The 20,785-nt window shown below is 35.5% G+C and overlaps 1 protein-coding gene across 22 annotated transcripts in view; it reads left to right on the plus strand.

The window, feature by feature from the left end:
• Positions 1–20,785, plus strand: part of LOC308199635 (uncharacterized protein) — a 305,939-nt gene that overhangs the window by 83,352 nt on the left and 201,802 nt on the right. For 2 of the 22 annotated variants that reach the window (XR_013954784.1, XR_013954785.1), the window contains one exon: positions 1–8,451. This exon is cut by the window's left edge and continues 26,029 nt beyond it. The exons of 17 other annotated variants lie outside the window; for them this stretch is intronic. Coding sequence is in view for 1 of the 5 variants with exons in the window: in XM_080604065.1 (XP_080460191.1) it covers positions 9,411–9,502 (92 nt within the window). In the remaining 4 variants the exon portion in view is untranslated. Of the gene's footprint in view, positions 8,452–9,410; positions 20,772–20,785 lie in introns of those variants that run through there. 3 more of the 22 variants (XR_013954783.1, XR_013954782.1, XM_080604065.1) reach the window with 3 other exon arrangements.

Raw genomic sequence — 20,785 nt, forward strand, 5'->3', positions numbered from 1 at the left:
TGAAACTCTTCTTCTTGTCAGTGCTGTTCATGAATTTCAGCTGAGGCAGCCCACTTCTTGAAGGTACTTGAGCTAGCATTCTTGGTCACATCAAAAAACCTTTTGTCTAAACTTTCAGGGTTTTACTGACTCACTGGGTCTAATTCTGAGTTAATTTGAGCCAATGCCAATTGTAAGTAGCTAAAAAAATAAGGTATTTCAGAATTCTCTCTGTATTTATGGATATAACGTTGAGTAGAAGCAGTACTATCCAGATGAATGAAAATATTAATTTATCTGTGGTCTGCTGGTTCCAGCCTTTTTGACATCAAACAGAACATTCAAAGGAGATTTACTCTGAAACAGAAGCAATTGATGGAAGAATTTGGAACTCTGGAATGCTTCATTTCTTTGTGTTTTGAAGGCAGAAGCACATGGCTGTGTTCCAGTACAATCTGATCTCAATTTAATGACCCTTTTCACCTTAATAGTGTAACGGGCATTAGTATAAACAAGAGTTATATAATGTGTTTGAATCCACTTGGTTTTATTCATAGTTGTCTATTTCTTTAACTATAAATATATATGCGGGGAGGACAAGAGAGGGAGGTATGTGATTCTGTGATAAATTGCTAGATATGCATGATATTGGTGAAGTGGCTTCCTAGGTGAAGATGTGAAAGATTCCATGTGCAGTTATATTTCTCTGCTGAAATGGAAGATTAACTCTTGATACAAAACTCATCTAAATCAATTTGGATCTTCCCTTAAACTTCAGTTGGCACTGCATCAGGTTCTGGAAGCAGATGTATAAAGCTGGAAGCTGTTCTAGTGGAAATAAATGATTAGTCAAATCACTTACAACACTGTGAATTATGCTGACACCAATAATTGCTTTTCCAAAATTGAATATGCTTGTAGATTATGCCACTATAAGTCTTTAGTGAGAATAATTCATTTTTTTTATGAGAATATCCCAGTCTGTATTCCCAATATCTATATTTCTCAACACAAAAAGTGAATTACACTTTATTGATTCAAATCAGATATATTTATTATTTGCTGATGGATCTCATTTTAGTATTTTTAATAGAAAATATTTCATGGCAAATAATATTTCTGATTTTTTTTTGTTGCTTTTAAAATATTTTTTTGTTTATTTTAAGAAACAAAAGTTTAGATACTATCATCTGGGCCACTTGCTACCCTAAGTAGCTATTATTTCTTAAAAAGTCAGACAAGTAGAGGAAGCAAACTGATTAGATTTAGCACGTTGCCCACAGTAAAGGCATTGTTGCTTAAATCTCTCTATTGCATTTATGCTTTTCAACATATATATAATTCCATGAGAGAAGTTTTGCCTCAAGGGCTCCAGCTCTGTGCATTTTGGATGCAAAATCCAAAGCAAACAAACAAACAAAAAAGGAAGCTGATATGCTATTAAAACTTTTCATTGAGGACTGAATCTGATTTTACTTGGCTTCTACGTTGGTGCCCAATGTTTTTTAAACTCAGCTTGTGATTTTGCATGGGTTTTGACCTCTAGAGCTCAGAAAGAACTTCAGAATTACCTTAAAATGTATAATTTTTTTCTCTATCCGAGCATTTTTACGTATTTGTGCTCATCATGCAAATGAATAATACCATTGATTTCAGTTAGCTTGCTTGTGTGAGTTGGTTCAACACATAACCTTGTATATAAAAAGCTTAGGAAACAAAATAAAAAATGTGTGTATCTGTAAAAAAAGATGGTTTTGATTTACTGAAACACCTTAAGTGTTGGTCACCTTCTATAAATGCAGTTAAATTTTAGAGAAGAGAAATGTGATAAAACTGGACATTTATTAAATTAGAAAGTTCACATTTATTATTCCTGAAATGCTGTTGCCATCAGTCATATCACCAAAAACGGCTTTCTTAGTAATTGTTTGGTTACAGTACATAACAGAACAAATAATAGTTAGCAGGCTGTCATAAAAAAAAATAATAATAATAAAGGTGTGGCTGCTATAAAAATAAAATAGAACATATATAGAAATCAGAACTATTTGCTGCAGGTAATTAAATCTTGCAGAGAATCTCGAGCAATTTCTTAACTGTAAAAACTATTCTATTTAGTGAAGAGAGAAATTGTCTATCTTAAAATGAAGCACCATAGTGTGAGATAACTTTTTGTTCTGTACATTGGATGTATCTGTATTTTTAGATATGTTTAGATATGTTTAGAATAGTTTTGTTGTTGTTGGATTTGTTGTGTGGTTTTTTGTGTTTTTTTTAATAATTTACATAAATAATTTTCTTCAAGTGTCTGTGACATGTAACTGACAGCTCTAAAGACGATCCTGTAGAAATTAAGTAATGGAACTGGATATGCTTAGATAGAGTTCTGGGATTTTCTTTGGTAGAGAAAAAGCATGCAAAGCAATTTCACTTGAGCTGGTAGGAATAAGAAATAACTTGTGAACAAGGCAGTGTAGTACTATATATTCAATGCATAGCATCTGTGTCTAGACTGTTGATAAAAATGCATGCCCCTTTTCAGACCAGTGCCTGAATTACAATGTTAGTATCAAACTGGAAGTTGCACATGCTAATGACTTTCTTCCAAGCACTAGTTATTAGTGAAGTATCAATAGCATATATTCAGCAATAGTTTTATTCCTAATCACATTTAACATATTTACTCTGTGAGCTTCAGTTGGCTGGAAAAGTTGTTCCTCATTATCTGATTTTTCAAAATTGTTCAAACTTCCTACAAAAATGTAAAAAGCCCTTCTGTCTTGTATAATGTGGTCTATTTCATTGATACAGGTCTTGAAATATTTTTATTGGAGAGAAGAATTAATAATTGGTAGGAGGGTTTAGCAATAGCACTGTTATCAGAAGGTATATTTTGCCATGTCTGTAGTCTGCTGAACATTAATCTGTTAAAGTTCATCATGCTCCTTGAGAGTTCGGTTCTGTAGTAAAATTCTTGTACTTTTTTAGAAATCAGAGAATTCTAGAGGCAGTTGATGTCAAGATTCCAAGTAATTTCAGGTTGTGTGGATTTTTTTTTCAAATGTAATTTCTGGTCATTTCCAACAAAAATGACAACTTCTTTAAAGATCATTTCTTCTTCAAATATACTTCAGAAAAGTCACATTTTCTAGCAACTCTGATACTTTGCCTTCTTATTTTTTATTTTCAGTATTACTTCTGCATGTTGACATCCTAAAATACATGTCAATACAAAGAGAAGAAGACACACAGCATATGGAATAGCTTTTTAATGGGACAGTCGTGTGTTCTAGTTTTTAAAATAACTGCAGCTGAAAGTAGAAACCACCAAACCACCAATTTTTCCATGCTCTCTGAACTGTTGAGAATAGGGGCACTTAGTGTTTGAAAAGTTTCTAGTACTATCTCTGAAAGATTCTTATGTTTGAAAGTTGCTTCCTTTTTTTCTCATTAAATGCTTAGTTTAGTGACCATTTAGTGATCTTTGTCTTCACAGGCTTTTCCCAGAATATCGAGTATCGGATTCTTCTCGGTTCAGACATTCACATAATTTTTACTTACATTAATTGTCCTTTATAAGAAGCATGAATGGAATGGCAGTGAATGTAGGACAGCTTGTGCTGTCATGGTGACTTATTTCTGGGGATCTCTTTCTATTTTCATGTTGCATGTAACCGAGTGGGATAAAGATTCTCCTTTTAAAATGCCAAGGATAAATTAGAAAATAAAATGCATATTCATATGAATTCTTAAATTCATTTTAGATCTGTACCATTGAAGTCAATTGAATTTTACAGTAAATGACCAACACTGTTAATTAGTATTTAATATAAAGGCAAAATGGGAGAAAAATAAAGATGTGTGTTTTTTTGGTGATTCTTCTATAAATGAATTTGATTTCCTGATGGACCTACAAGAAATTTGGGTACATGAAGGGAGTCAGTGATCAGGCTCTGTATAAGTCTCTAAGCTGTAATGATGAACCTAAACAAAGAACAGTACGTTTTAAAGGTATTTTTTGTCTAAAACTATGAAGCTCTTTATAGTTCAGCTTGTCACACAGATATGGTAATTTCAAATTTTCAGTCCCAAATTGCTAATAAGGTAAGGTTTAATTCAATTTATCATTTCCAAAAAGGTTGCAAGTAAAACCACTCTATAGAGAAAGTAAAATTAAAAAAAGAAAATACAATTTTATGTCACTAAATTAAGTATAGGCAAACATCATTTCAATACTGGAATATAGAAACAGTATTTTAGAAGAATATTAACTGTCCTGGTATCTGTGTTACAGTAAGAGAATAATGTAAGATCTGTGGCATTGCAGCTGTTAGGATCTGTCAGCATTTTTTCCCTGAGGGAGGCCCCAGCCATTTCTCCAGTTATAAATTCTGAAGCTGCCCCCGAGTCTGAGCTGAATGTCAGCATCTTACATCGCAGACCCTGCACTTACTCTGATTTTCAAATGTTGTTCACTGATTTTGATGCTTTTATTCCTGCTCCACACTAATGAGGAATTCAAGTTTATATGCATCTGCATTTATAAAACTGTTTAAGTGGTAGATATAAATGACAGGTGCATTGTCCTCATGGCTCCTTCAAGGAAGGCCTCACAATGCCTTGCACAAAATTTACTTATTTAGTTAATGAGGCTCCTTAGTGCCTCATGGACATGGTAAATAATGCAAGACAGTGAGATGAAAAGTGTGCTGGGCTTTGGACATCATCTGGATTGTTGACCCAAGCAGAAAGTGCTAGTTATCCTGGAAGATCAAAGAAAGTGTACGTCAGGGTTCCAGCAGTGCCCACTCTGTGATGGCATCCATGTGAATCTAAGATTTAAACAGCAACCTTGAAAAGCAATTGATCTCATCTTTCTGGCCTTGAAACTTCAATGTATGTTTAGGGGGTGATAAGTATTTAAGTAGTCGTTTTTAATTATACAACATTGCTGGATAGTTGTAAGCAGGTCGGGTAATGGGTTGTTTAATTTAGCTTTTAACATTCTGCAATAAAGTGATTTTTATTTTTTTTGATATGTATAAGTTCAGTAACATCCACAAGTTTTCCAAACAGACTGCTCATCACTCTTGTTTTCTTTATGTCTGTTATTAATATTTATTTACAATTGTTACCTGATTACCAGGCCCTTGAACATGTTTTATTATGGGTGTATTGCTATGCTATTATCTTGAAAGCTGGTTTTCAACATGGTAATCCAAAAGTTCTGAGGGAGCTGTTCCAAGCACTAGTTTCATTTCCATGTGGACTGTCGTGGCAGTATAAACTATCCAAAATACGAGGTACATTGGAGATCTGCAGATCTGGGAGATCCAGCTGACCATTGCTATTGTACATATGAGACAACAGGTGAGCAAGATGGGGGACCACAAAGGGATTTCACTCTGTAGTCAGCAGCTATCTAATAAACAGAAAATGTGCAAAAGGGCTCCAAATGTTACCTCAGTGACAACACTGCACAAGCACTACAGAGAAACTTGGCTTCTTTTCTCACCAATGTCAGGGTAATTTACCTCGAGCCAGAATGAGAATTTGCATTTCAGAAAGGGCTGCTAATGTGCAAGTAATAACCGTGCAGATTAATTTGTTCTTAAAGCATGCAAAAAAATCTATTCCGTACTCTTAAAAAAATAAAATAAATAAAAATCTAGTTTAAATGCTTCTTAAAACCCTCCAAATATATATGAAGCAGTTAAGATTATATAAACTTCAAATAATAGACAAGTAAGTTTTACATAAGCTTCACATTGTATAATTTACATATAGTCTCTAAATGTCAACTTTGGTGATCTATGGCAGAATTAAAAATATTGTTCCTGAGTTGGAACACTCAAATGACTCTTGGCTTTGGAGGAGAGCTCCAGATGACAGAAAGGATATTAATTTGTAGAATTTAGAGAGGGAGTGGAGCCCTGAGTACTTTTGACTTCTCTGTGGCATGAAAGGAGAATGAACAATAGGAGCTAGTGGGAACACTCATGCCTCAAGGCTGCCTGTAAGCTGGCACTATTACTTAGTAAACTCACTTTTAATATGCAGTCCTATTTTTAAAATAAGCAACCAAGCAATGAATTTCCTTCTCTTATTGGTGCGTTGTCATTTACAACAGAGAAATGTTTTCCATAAAACCTTGATTATCTTGTTTTTCTTTTTCTTGGGTATAAGGTGCAGAGCTAGGGAAACTCTGCTTTTTGGATAGCTGAGGCCCTTGCATCTTTTGCCATCTCATCTTTCCATGATAGCATTAAGTATGCTTTCTCTGGAGGTTATATTCTCTTTATACATGTAATATTATTCTATAATCTAGATACAGGGGGTGAGCTTTTCCCTTACTCTTACCACATAGAGCTCTGCAGTGACTTTCTGCTCTTGTTTTGGGAATTTTGGAAGAAATCAAGACCAGTGCTTGAGGAGTGCTTTTGTGCTATGGTGGTTCTGCTGGCTAGCTGAACAGTTATTATGATGTCATACCAGAGCAGAAAAATGTAATATTTTACTCTCTGACAGGGAGACAAAAACAAATTCTAACAAATTCTGGAAAAAATTGCAAGCCCCATACAAAACCTGAATAGAAAATATACCCAGAAGAAAAGCTCCCTACCAACCTCAGGAAACATCTGCTGTCAGGGAATATGAGAGAAAATAAGTCACTGCTGTTATATGGTGTTTTAATAACTGTTTTTGTAATCTCAGTGAACTTGCAGCCCATCTAAAGTAGCATCTCTGAAATCCGTAGCATCTTTATTTATTTCAGTTCCCACCCTGACATAGGAAAGATCATTCTACTTTTATTGTATTTCCGGATGTCATAGAGATTCTCATTATTTATGTAAAAGTTGATATTCTGGTAGCCAATTAACATTTGCTATTTTTACTTGCAGAAGTCAACTATGTAATGAGCATAAAACAAATAACTATGAAGCATGTTTTGTCATCTTTTATTTGTCACTCCCCATCTTTTTCACTAAAGAGAGGATACAGTGCAGTTTCCTTCTGTCATTCATAATTACATATAGGGTTTTCACAGACAGTCTTAAACTTTCCATTCACCTTAAAACGTCCTTCCAAGTTCCAAAGGCTCTCAGCTAATATCAGCTCAGAACTGGGCATCTTGCATTTAAAGCCCTTTCAAGGTCCTTATCACAAGCTGATTGTTATGATGCTTTGTTGCATTAAAACCCCAAACAATGGCTTTGTTTCTTCTTAATATCCAGCAATAATTATTAGGGCAGTGTTAAAAACAGACAAAATATTTCTGGAGCTGTATTTGATTTTTACCCTAAACTTCATTTGCATTTACATTAAATCTTCCTACCTGGAGTAGCATATGTATATGGTTATTGCTGTGGGAGAGCAATGCGGTGGTCAACACAGTGTGGGCTTTGCGAACTAGCACCTGGAGAAGTGCTGCTATCATATTTTTCATGCCTCAGCCTGTATCCAGTTCTAAATGCCAACAAAACAGATGCTTCCAACAATTTAATAAGTGCAGTAAATTCTAATATTTACAACGGCATTGCTTGATATATAAGCGCTAAGCATTTTCAGTGTTTGCACTTTATCCTAAAAAAAAATTTGCTGAGCAAGACAGTGTGGTAAGTCATTGTGATTCTTGGTCTGCTTTTTTTCTGATGACCTGAAAAACAAGTGGCTGTAAAAATTCTTTACTATATTTTTTGACACTCTGGGTCTGCATATGGTTAAATGTTTGTGCTATGAACATACTTTCCTCTTTATAAACATTTTCAAAATACTATGTTTATGTAAATGTGCTTTTGATAACAACTGAGATTCAATCTGCTCTTTAGGGATCATGAGCTGATGTGAGATCCATTGGTACCATTATCATAGGCATAATTCACAGCATCTGCTGGATGCTGTAATTGATAGAGAACCAGGAATGAGCCTGAAGGAAAGGCAGCACAGGACTGGGGAAATCCAGAGGTGCTTCCCATGAATATCTGCCAGGTGGATGTGAAGAAACCAGGTGGATGATTGACCTGGAACCAATTACAGGGGAAAGTGATTCAGGGACACCCTGAGCAGACCTCAGGTTAAGCCAGTTGGGTGCAGATGCTGAATACTTGCAAGGGATGTGATGCTGAGTCTGAGCTAACAATCCTTGTCAGCATGAGCATTGGTAAGATGTGGCTATGGATGTTCCCTCATGTGGTGAACGTGGTGGATATAGCCCTGGGGTAATCACCAAACTGTCAACACTTTGCAGCATAGACGTTGCAAGTTACCTCTGTGCTGCACAGTGGGCAGTTGAGGCTCAGATATGTGCTCTGCTCATGAGTGAGTTCATAGTTATCTTTGAGGAATTCATTCTTGCTGCTATTCTAGCAGGCAATGAATACATAAATATTTCCTTTCAATGAGAACTTAACAAGAGAGAAAAGCAAGCAGTAGATATATGGAGTATTTTGGTAGCTTCCTCAAAGATTTCCTCTGACACTATTGACTTCCATATATTGAAGTATATACCTTAGTACTGGTTTTGGCTGCAATAGAGTTAATTTTCTTCATAGTAGCTCACATGGTTCTATGTTTTGGGTTTATGACCAAGGCAGTGTTGATAACACACCAATGTTTTAGCTATTGCTGAGCAGTCCTTACAGAGTGTTAAGGTCTTTTCATTTTCTCACACTGCCACACCAGCAAGCAGGCTGGGGGTGCACCACAAGCTCGGGGGGGCCACAGCCAGGACAGCTGACCCCACTGACCAAAGGCATATCCCATACCATATGATGTCACGCTCAGTAATAAAAGCTGGGAGAAAAGAGGGAGGAGGGTGGTGGTGGTAGTGGTGGAAGTCAGGGTTACGGCATTTATTTTCCCAAGTACGTATTACACATGATGAAGCCTTGCTTTCCTGGAAATAGCTAACCATCTGGGCACCAATGGGACATAGTGAATTAACTCCTTATTTTGCTTTGCTTGTACATGCAGCTTTTGCTTTATCTATCAAACTGTCTTCATCTCCACCCATGAGGTTTTGCACTTAGCCTCTTTCATTTCTCTCCCCATCTCACTGGGGAGGAGTGAGCAAAGAGCTGTGTGGTGCTTAGTTGCCTACCAGCATTAACATGCAATAACTTCCAAAATAAATGTGTGCTTGACTTAATTTTTGTGATGCCAGTTCTGATCTCCACGTCAGAAAGGGCATGCATTTCAGGACAGACCCAGAAATTCTGATATTTAGATGATGGCAAATACCCAGCTTTTGATAGAGCTGTCAGTTTTCTACTTCATGTATCTAGAAGTACTTTAAAGGGGCAAGACATGAAGGCTAATTTTATGCTAGTTCTTTGCCAGAGGCTCAGTATCCCTAAGCCAACTGTGGAGTGAATGTACCCTGCAGAAAACTACTGAACACAAGCAGTAATTAAGCTGTCTATTTAAAACAGTGTTTTGAAGGTGAAAGAGAAGATTGGACTGCACTTACAGGAAGACATGTACATCACCAGATCCCCAAACAAACATCTGTCAAAAGAAAGTGGTACAGTTATTTCCCTAACTATTTTTTTTGTATCATCAAAATATTGTATTTATTCATTTTATTTTCAAGTTTTATGTATAATCCTCTGCTGTTCTCTACCTCTACCATCCTCTGCAACAAGCTGATTTTGTAGCCAATGGCAGTATCTTCTTAGATAATCAGAAATATTTAAATAATAGAATTCTATACAACAAATATATTTTGTACTGCTTCTGTAACCTCTGGCTACTTAATGAGGAATACTACTGACATATAAATAACACAAACTGTATCTGACTTGTCAGTCCAAACCTCTGGATAGACTTACTAGATTATCCCTGTGGTTTTATCTTTCTTGCTGTTCTCTCCTGAACTGCAGAACTCACCAAACATTTCTTAGGAAGCTGCAGAAAAATGTTTGGTAAAGTTAAGGTATAACATGCTGTATTTCATCTGAAGTAGAGAAATACTGAAAATCCATAACATAGATCCAAGAGAATGACTACAAGACACAATACCATGATGTGTTGGAGATACCCAAGCCACATTCAAACAAACATATCCTGCATGGAATAATGCTTTATCACTTGTAATTAGTCACAATATAGCGTTTTGCTGCCCTTGGATATTGAGGTAGCTTCAGCACACTCACCTGGCATTGCAGTGCATTGTAGAAACACCCTGGTATTGTTGTTAAGCGTTCAGCATATACACTACAATGTAACCCTGAAATCTCTTATATTAAAAGAAACAGAAAGAAGAATCATGAGAATGCACATTGGAGATAGGATACTTAAGACATATCAAATTAAAAATTAAAATAATTCAGAAATTATTTCTCTGTTGTCTGCAGTCATCTAATGCACACCACAATGATGTCATGGAAGCGGGAAATGTCCAAAGATTTCTGACCCTCAAACTATGGCTGCAGTCCCCTCAGTATTCCTCCTGTCTTTTCTAAGAAGACTTAGCCTATGAGGAAATGAGGTTTATGTCCTGCTTTACAATTTTTGCTTCACCTGGGAAGTAACATCTATTTTAATTAATCTTTTCTTATTGGGTTGAAGGATTGACAGTTGTCCCAGCTAAGGCGTAATATGTATGGATCATGATAATTTAGGGTTTGTTCAGTATTGATCAGTTATGTGACATCAATGCTGGAATTATTTGAGAAAAACTTTGTCTCATCAGTGTTTTGCTCGTTGGCCCCTTAATCCTTTGTTGTGTTTCTCAGATCATAGCTTGGACACTCAATAGATAGGATTTTAAAGAAGGTGGCAGACTCGGTCAGAAAATGCTTCTGTAGCATGAGTGCATGGAGTGTACTGTTCTTGGCAAAGATTTATTGCAAAGTATAAAAGAAGAGAATAGCAGAAGTCAAACAAGCAGGAGTGGGTGTTAGAAAAGAGCAACATAGTGTGTTGACAGGCAACTACAGTTACAGGACAAAGGGGAAAAAAAGTTGTTAGAAACAGGAAGAGGTGAAAAATTGATGTTAATCCAAAAGTGAATGTTAGCAATGCAGAGAACTCCCCAGGAGTCACTGGGTTTAGGCAGAAGGACATTTGCATTTTACAAACAAGCTGATGTCATTTTAAAATGAATTATTAATTTTGTTTTTCTTCCATTTCAGGGTTATATGGAAATAAGAGAATATTTAAAAGCATCTAGCAGCTGAGAAATTCAGCATCTCTGTCCGATTGTATGCTTTTGATTTTTTTTTTTCTTTAAGAGAATTTCAGTTTACATATAAGTAATGAGAATCTATACATTTGACATACTATGGCAAAATTCAAGTGTGGGCATAGTTCGGATCTGTGGTCTATGAATCTTTCTGTGACAGAGGAAATGCTGCACTTAGCATGGCCTTATCTATTTACTGTGAATGAATGCAGACACCTGAGGATGCTGGAGGAAGGTCTTCCTCCTTCCAACCACAGATGAATGCCTAATGCATTCTGTATGCACACTGTAGGTTCAAACACTTTCCCATTAACTATTTCTGTTGCAGCGAATCCTTAATTCTTATCTGCATATGGAAATAACGGCAACAGGACGAAATGGCAGTGCCCAGTCAACCGAGAATATAAACAAGTATAATTTTCATGATGGTTTTCTGCAAACTGTATTGGATTATAATGAGCCATGACATATGAATTTGAGTTTGCGTTTTCCAGAGCTGCTGTTTATTCACTACTGAGTATGCAGTAAAGATCACAAAAATTTTTGTTCATTCAATCTTTTGCAGAGCAAATGATACCTGCTGGTGGTCTTCAGTATGACAAGGTGCACGTAAGCAGAGAGAGGAATTCAGCCCCTCTGCTGCTGAAAAATTCCTGCTTAAGTATTAATGTAAAGCTTAATTTAAAGCTCTTTTGATTACTGCCATCTATTGCCAGAAGCAAAGCAGATCAGGAGCACACAACTAGAATAATACCCTTGTAGAAAGTGTCAAGATAGATGCATTTATTTATTTATTTTAAATATAGAAGCAAGCAGAATTGTAAGTATCCCAGCAAGTGAAAGATGGTAACAACAAAAATGTAACTTTGCACCATCAGCTATGTCTACGGTGTCACTGCCTGTGGCATTGATCAAATTCTTTGCTTATTTCTCTTGCTGTGAAATACACTGTCCTGCAGTTTGCAAATGTGTTTCGGGGATGCAGTACCTCTGTGTAGACATAAAGACTGAAATGGCCTGAGACACATATAAAGAATTGCAGAACTCAGTGTTGCTGCTCTTTTTTAAATAGGCTTAAAAATCAAAGGAACTATTTCTGTCAACATAATTGTTGTGGTGATCTGGGTGTGTGGCAGCCTTTAGAGAAGTGGATAAACAACATAGTTTATAAAAGAAAATCATATGGCATATCTAATTTGTAATATCCAAAGAGCCATTTGCTTGTCTAAAATAGATTCATATAAAAGACCCACTGCATAAGTGTTAAGAGTTGCCATATAGGTTTCCGGGTTTCTAGTTTCTGACTTTTAGCTTGTCAAATCCATTCTTTTCCTTGGCCCATGTCCATCCAGACTTCTCCCTCAAACTTGTTTATTTTTACTCTGTATTCTTTTTAATTTTGAGTTCAATGAGTTTTGTTTGTGTCGAGATCATAGTATATGAGTTGCCTATGGTATGTTTTGTTTGTTGTGGAAGGCATGCTTTAGAAACCTTTGCAGAAGGAATAATAATTAAAAATTAATAATAAAGGTATCTCAGCTGCTGAAATGGGAGTCATTCCTTTCTTGTCCCTTCTTCACCCTATTGGACAGTCTTCCATAGTAATGAAACTTGCAAGCAAGAGAAGAGCTTTTAAAGAGGGACAGAGGTAAAGGTTGTGCCATGAAGCATTACAGGGATATGTTGTTCCTCATTACCTTAGGGGATTTGGAAGAATTTGCAGAAACCATGGTAAAAATGAGCTCAGAAAGTACCGGGGTGTAACCAGCCATTAACCCATACTACCGCATGGATTTTCATTGTAAAACGCTTGGTGAGAAAAAGTTGCTTTCCAAACCTTAAAATAATAACCCATTTTTCTGTATTTTGTCCATTCCAGAAAAAACAAAGCATAGCTTTGACCTAATTTCTGGTGCAGTACTCTCTCAGAGTAGGGAATCCAGGTTTCTAGTCCCTAGCCAGAGATAAAATCATATAACTAATTGTACCTTCAGAAATGTACAGATGAGTTAAATATTCATTGAGCAGAAACTAGAGTCGTTATTGTCACTAGACTAAGTGAAAATATTTGATATACTGTATAAGGAAATCCTGGTGCAATCTAATGAAAATTTTGCGTGTTTGAACTGTATTACAGCTTTTTGTTCCCTGTTTAAAAGAGCTTTCTCTACAGTCATCTGAATACAAGTACAAAAGGCTTTTCTTTCCCAGTGGTTTCATTTTTTTGTTGTGATCCATTTTGTAGTTTATTTTTCCATTATTTGAAGAAAACAATTAGGTCACTGTATTTCCTAAAGTTTTGCCAGTTACACAAGCATAAAGTGGTTAATTGATTAATCATTGGCAATCCTTATTATCATTGTTTTCTAAGCTATAATTAATTTAATTAACTTATGAGAATGTAAGGATTAAGACTTTTATAAAGCTATGCTATTCATGTATCTCTTTCTTTTAATGTTTATGTTATGCTCTAATTCATTTGATCTACTCGATATTATTTTCAGTAACAGGTTGGTTCCTTGTTCTTGTTTCAAGATCAGCACTGATAAATGGGACTTCTGCTTTAGAAAATGCTTCTGAAAGTGCTCTTAATAACTGAATGATTTTTTTAAAGAGGAAGGGCTCTTTTAACTTTAGAATGCTGACACAGGTGTTTATCTACGTATCAGACATGGTGGAAATTATGAGACTTTCTTTAGATTGTCTGTGAATCAACTAAGCATTGATTTGGAAGATCCATTTGTCTCCAGCTGAAAGATAATTCAGTGTCTACTGGAGGACACCTCCTCCCATCTGCTACACCAAAATAGCTCTGTCTGCTGACATGGCTTGATCATAAATGCATTCTCAGATCAGACCAACAAGTGCTATTCAAAATGTATTAATCTGAAGACTGAAACAGTAATACTTGAGGATTAAAAAAAAAAAAAGGACAAAACAAGCAAACAAGCTCATTCAATCATTAAATATCTAAGTATATTCTAACTTAACTTTAGATGAATAGTACTTTTTTCCTTGAATACTTGTAGGCTACTTATCAGAAAGACAGTGAAAAAATAAGCCTAGAGAACTGTTAAGAGCTTTTGAAAACTAGTGACTAAGGAAGGATGAAAAGAATATTGGTTTTCTTCCCTTTTATTTCTTAATGAGACCAAACAATATTCTTATAGTGATATTGACGATGTCACCTATGTCAGTGAGAATTTTAAAAATGTTCAGAATGAGAAAGCTATTGAGCAGTTTATCTACAGAAATTATAGAGAACACAATGTTTTTTCCTAATATTGGCAGAATCCTAAGTTATTTTTGTTCTGTCAAAGAAAAAAAGAAAAAGGGTCATATCCCATTATAATTGGCTTTTAATAAAAATAATAAAAATATAAAAATAAAAATAGAATTAGAGATTAAGAGAGTACTATTCAGAGCAAAAATGTGAACAGCTAAATAGGAGAGATTTAAAATACTGGAATCCTCATACACACGGAGAGGATACAATTTCATGTGTTGGAGTTTGCCTGTTTTGGAGTCAGTCAATTAAAGAACTACCAACATAAATTTAAGTTACTCCTACCAAAGGTGGTTTTGGCAGAACAGTTTGGGTCTTTCTCACAAAATATTTGAATTTTCTACTGGCTGTTGATTCATCTCATTGGCAAATCTGCCATTTATCCCAACAAGAACATGAACTGACTTGCATTTGCATTTTTCTGGAGATGCATGTTGGAGGTCCAAAATCAGTGTTGGAGAAATAGGCCTAATTTACAGTAGCTAGACTTTTGGACCTACTTCTTTTCTTCCCTGCCAAGGAAAAATCTACCTATTGTCTTAATTACATGCTTGTCATTTCAATTTCCAACCTCATTCTTACTGAGATGTAAAGCTTTAAAGTTTATTTTCCTCCATCCTAAGATACAAACTTATACCTTCCATTACAAGCAGTTTAAGAATTTCTGTATTCTGTTCCTCTCTTTACAAACACAGCAGAATTGTTTTTTAAGAAATTCCAAGTAATGAGCTGTGCAGAACAAGGGTCCCAAAACTCTTTGCAATTGACTTCTATAGAATGTTGCAAAGCATCCATTTCTTTGTCTCCATGTCTGTCCCCTCTCTTCATGCAACACTGGAAGAACTTAATGGATTTGACTTAGACCTTAATGGTTTCTTAGTGACATAGAAATTATATGGGTATTTAATTCTTTTATCTAGATTTTTGTTACATTTACATATATTTTGGTAGATGGAATAATTATTCATAAAGTAGTGAACTAGGTGTCATGAAATATGACTGCTGAAGACAAAAGAGAAGAATCTATCTTATAAAAGACCTTCTTCTTGAAAATTCTTATTAAACGAAACAGTATATTGAAGAGAGATACTGTTTACACTTTGGTCTGCTCAGATATTGCCAACACAGCAATATGGAATGTAAAATCTATCTGATTAGATTAAAAACTTAAGTAGGCTGTTTTAATTCTTGAGCTCTCCAAAGTAGATATTTAAATTAAAGCTGGTTTAGGTACTTCCAACTGAATAAAATTTGCTGTGTTGCACCTGTCTTTCATGTCAGATGAAAGAGGCAACTTCTTCTCAGAATATTATTTGTGCTAATGTGACATTTTCATGTGAATGAGTTTTCAGAACATAGGATGTGCATACTCTAAGCTTAATTCAGAAACAAACTGAGAGAACATTTGCTTGGGTTTTAAATATAGTTTGGATTGACTGGAGTTGAATCACATACAGAGAAGATAGCATTGTAAATGAATGGAATGGCAGGAAAATCTTTTTGTCATAATAACTTGTAATTTCATTTAATCAGTACTAACAAACATCTAAAAATACATATACTGACATTTAGAAAAATGTTCTCAATTTTTTGCTAAATCATACTGTGTGTCAAGAGCAAAGTTTTGATCATGCTCTAGAAAATATTCAGTTGAAATTATTTTTACAGTAAAGCAGATTCGGTGTAAAGGTACTATAACGTGTATTTAATACCTATTTTAAATGGTAATTGCCTCATATGATTTGAAAAGTAACATAGTCTATGAAAGTTTTCTATTTGACAACTTTAGTTCACATACATTTTTGAAGTAAATGTAGTCTTTCCTGTTGAAGTCTCAAGTTTTAAGATTTGTTATGCATTTAATATGCTGTTCACAAGATACTGCTTCGTTCTGAAAAGGACACAAAACATCAGCTCTGACTCCATACACATGCATTCAGTCTTCTGTTGGTGAGCATCTGAATCAGTTCATATAAAGGGTAAATGGCAATCAACCCCAAGCTGGCACAAAAACAAGTAAGCTATTGACCTGCAAATTAAAAAAAAAAAAAAAAAAAAAAAAAAAGGGCTATGCATAATATTTCCTATGATATTTGACAGGAGTCAAATAAATAAGTTGAATGAACAACCTCAACTGGTATGTCTGAGCTTACCTGATTAGAACATACAGATGACAATGTTGGCAAAACATCTTTGTTCCTGATGTGAAAACATAGCTGCATTTAACTAAGTTTTGCATCCTGTCTTTCATTATGAGCTTGAATAAAATTTTAAATCATGACATCTACAAAATTGATTATGCATTTTCCAAAATAATAGTCCCTCTGCAACTTAATTAACATTTCTATTTGCCCTTAAAATAGATGAAGCAATTAAATTCTTTGTTTCTAATTTCTAGTGAACTTGCATTTTTCCCCAAGAAATCTTTGCAGATTTCCTTGCTGCAAGATAGCTCAGTTTGAAGCTCACGGCAAATACTTAGAGATTTGCTTGATATTCATATGATATAAATATTTAATCAGATATTATGCTGAATAACCAGTACAGGGTTCATAATGTTAATTTATGACACAAACCTATTTTGAAAGGGCTTGAGTGAGCCAAAATTCTGATGGCAAATAAGCACAAATTTTAGATAGTCATTTTGTTGTTTCCTTGGTGACCTAGTACCCAGCTTACATTCAGCATCGTGTATTTTACCACCTCCATGCCAAATCACAATGTAAAAAATATTAATTGCATCCCTGCTGTGTTTGTAAATTCCTACCAGAGAAACGTCTGTGGAAACTGTGTTCTGTGATTTTTGCTGTTTCACTTATTAAAACATTCAAAATTGGTACACAGAATTTATCAACTATTCTTTGAATAGATCTGCCTTGTCGGATGTAAAACTCTACATTTAGTGTAGTCTTGTTTGCAGAAATTCACCAAGAAGAATGAAACTGAAACCATCCAACCTTTAATTTACTTTCTAGAGGGAAAGAGAATTGTTTTTAAATCTTTAAAGCATTCAGAAATTTCTGTATTTCTGTGCTTGTTTTTTCACTTGTCTGATTCTTGCTGGTCTCTTTAGTTATATCCATCTTACATCAGCAGAAGGCTAAAAGCCTTGATAGCCAACCAGCAAACTCCAACTCAGAGGCCCATAATTAATGATCACAACATTATTGGTGATAAATCATATAATTGTGTACCGATTTTTACTGTGTGGTGCTACCTTAGTGGCAAATATGTTATCTTGAATCAGCATTTGCTTAACAGGGCAGGCAGTAGTTGAGTATTAGCAACTTTCTCACTTATGCATGTTGTGTTCTATATTCAGGTGGTTAGTAACAGTGTAATTGCATTATTACATCAGTGCGCATGTTAGGACAGCCCATCAGATTCTTCAGAGCTAAAGAATAGCTAACCAGAGAAGAGAACTTGGGAGAAAAAGTGCAACCTACATTATACCTGACATAGCAATTTCTGTAATGTTACTTTTATTTATAATAGCTGTGGAGGGGATTCATGTTTCTTTGAATTGAAGAGAAGCTAATATGCAATGAATGGCTCAGGCTTTATTTTGCCATGCAGTGTCATCCTTGTTCCTCTGCCCTGCTGTGAGCTGCTCATTATATGAGTATCAGGCAGCAATTTTCATCTCTGCTGTTTCTCCAGCACTAGGCTGTATAGGAGGCATCTCTCTCTACTCTTCATGGAAGCTGCCATTTAATTTTTCACTGAATAAAGAGTGGGATCAGATTCTATGATAGCTATACGGCTTCATCTCTTATCTTCAAGTCACTTTGACAGAAGTAGACTGTTAAGTTGTGACAAACTCGTTGTCAAAAGCATGATGGGATGGCATGATAACACACAAATATTTCATAAGTCTTCTAATGTCTTTGTGGTCTATTTTCTAAAGATTGCAATTGCCATTATTTTTTTTTACCACAATTCTTACTGAAGATGCTTGCTATGATATTCAGTTCCTTTCAAGCAATTTTCAGGTGGAGATAGTATAATATAGTAATCATCTTGAAGATGTAGTGTGTTTTTTGTGTTTATTATTGTTATTATTTTTTACCTACTTCTGTGCTATTGAGCAAGTGGTGTGTATTTTTTAACTAGAAAACAATTGAAAATAATTCCTCTGTTTCACAAAGGAAGGTTCTTCAGAATATTAAAATATTTCCACATGAAAAAAAAATCTACAGCAGTTTAAACACTTCCATCATCAGAACTATCAAGCAGATTCAATAGCATGAATATATTTGTCATTAGTGACTGGATTTATTGAATTTTCTCTGATCAGAGCATATGTAGCATAAAAGTTTTCTCTGAGGCTGTATTCCTAACAATAAATAACTCAAACTATTGAAGTAAGCAGAGTCGTTAATGTAGTGATGCAAACATTCACTTACATTAAAAACAACAAAGAATGCTGATGTAGTATTGGTTAGATTTTTTTATTTAGCCTGAGTTGCCGTAGAAACTACAGTACACATGAAATCACACCTCAGTTAAGAATTTCCTAGCAATCTTGGTTCTAACAATCACATACCATAAAAACATAGTATTCTAATATGCTCATTAAATGCTGAAGAGTTTGATAAATATACTGATCGCTAGAATTTTAGTTTGCTTCCAGGAGGGTAAGTCCAGCCTCAACACGTTATGAAAATCTCTTTCAATCTTGAGTATTATTGAAGTATGACAGGAAAAGTAAAAAATCTTCACCAGGCAATATTCTAGAAAAAGCTGTAAAAAGTAAGAAATATTGCTATGTCTTTGCACATGCTGGAATAAGCATAGAGTCAGATGGTAACAATACATTCTACATTTGACTGCAGAACTTACAAAAATATTACCACCCCTTCTTAAATCAGGTGCAGATCTCATGGCCAGTGAATTTAAGAGTGACTGCTGTATAAATAAAATCAGAAACCATGCAGCATGTTAACTGGAAGATTGTGTGTGTTCTTGAGAACTAAATATCCATTTAGGTTGTTTGTCATGCACTTGAATTGCTCTAAAAATAGCTGAATATCTGAATGTTACCACTCTACAGGTTACAGAACTGTCTTATTAAAATACAAAACCATTTATGCAAGAATATAATTAAGAATTTGTTTTGAATTGGCTGAATTCAGCTTCTTTGCCTGTCCTTTTCAGTAAGCCAAACACCTCCACATTTTGAACGTGTTACTCTGTGAGCTTTTGTATCAGCAGAGCTAAGAATGCAAAGCTGTCAAAGCACCTGTAGGTACCCACCTTATCTTACTTGAAATAAATAATGGATTGATTAAGCTATATAAGGGGCAAATTTTTTGTCTGTGAAGAAGGACTTTTATTTGTTTATTTAATTTTATTATTTTATTTTATAAAGATGTAACAATTTCTTACCAATCCTAAACTGAAACTAAACATTTTAAACAATAACAAAAATAAACAAAACAAAACAAAAAAACTCAAAATATAATCATAAATCAAGTTAACATTAATGTTGATGAAGAATGGATAGCTAGAAATCAAGTACTGAGATAAGCACACTGGAGAGTTACTTGAGCATCTACTGGAAAAAACTGTTTTGGGGAGGAAGAAGGTCATACAAGAAAACTTGGAACCACTGCTACTACTCATGCAGTCTCAGAAAGGAACAGGCATTGCAGAATTAAGTTTCATAATATAGCATAAACTGTGAAAGGCTAAAATGTTACTAAATTATTTTTCTTAATGCTATTCAAAAGTATTTACCTTGCTAATTACAACTTACATCCCCACCATTCCACAACTTTATAACTCCCTGCATGTCTTTAACCTCTTTGATCTCCTGTAGTGGGTTTACATGGCAATGTTTTGGTAGCAGGGGGCCATAGGGGTGGCTTCTGTGAGAAGGATCTAGAAGCTGCCCTATGTTAGTTAAGGGCCCCACTGCTGACCAGAGCTGAGCCAATAAGTAATGATGTTTTGCACCTCTGTGAGAGCATATTTAAGACAGAAAAAAAACACGCTGCGCCACACAGCAGCTGGGAGAGTGAGAGGAGTGAGGAACAGCCTTGCAGGCGCCAAGGTCAATGAAGGAGGGGGAGAGGTGCTCCAGGCGCAGGAGCAGAAGTCCCCTGCAGCCTGTGGTGAGGACCATGGTGAAGCAGGCTGTCCCCCTGCAGCCCATGGCGTACCACGGTGGAGCAGGGTTCCACCCTGCAGCCTGTGGAGGAGACCACGGTGGAGCAGGTGGACCTGCACCGACGGAGGCTGCGGCCTGTGGAAGACCCCTGCCGGAGCAGATTCCGGGCCGGACCTGTAGCCCGTGGAGAGGAGACCACGCAGGAGCAGGTGAGCTGGCAGGA

Source organism: Anser brachyrhynchus (genome assembly GCF_964034855.1).
Source record: "Anser brachyrhynchus genome assembly, chromosome: 9".
In the NCBI taxonomy this organism is placed as follows: Eukaryota; Metazoa; Chordata; class Aves; order Anseriformes; family Anatidae; genus Anser; species Anser brachyrhynchus.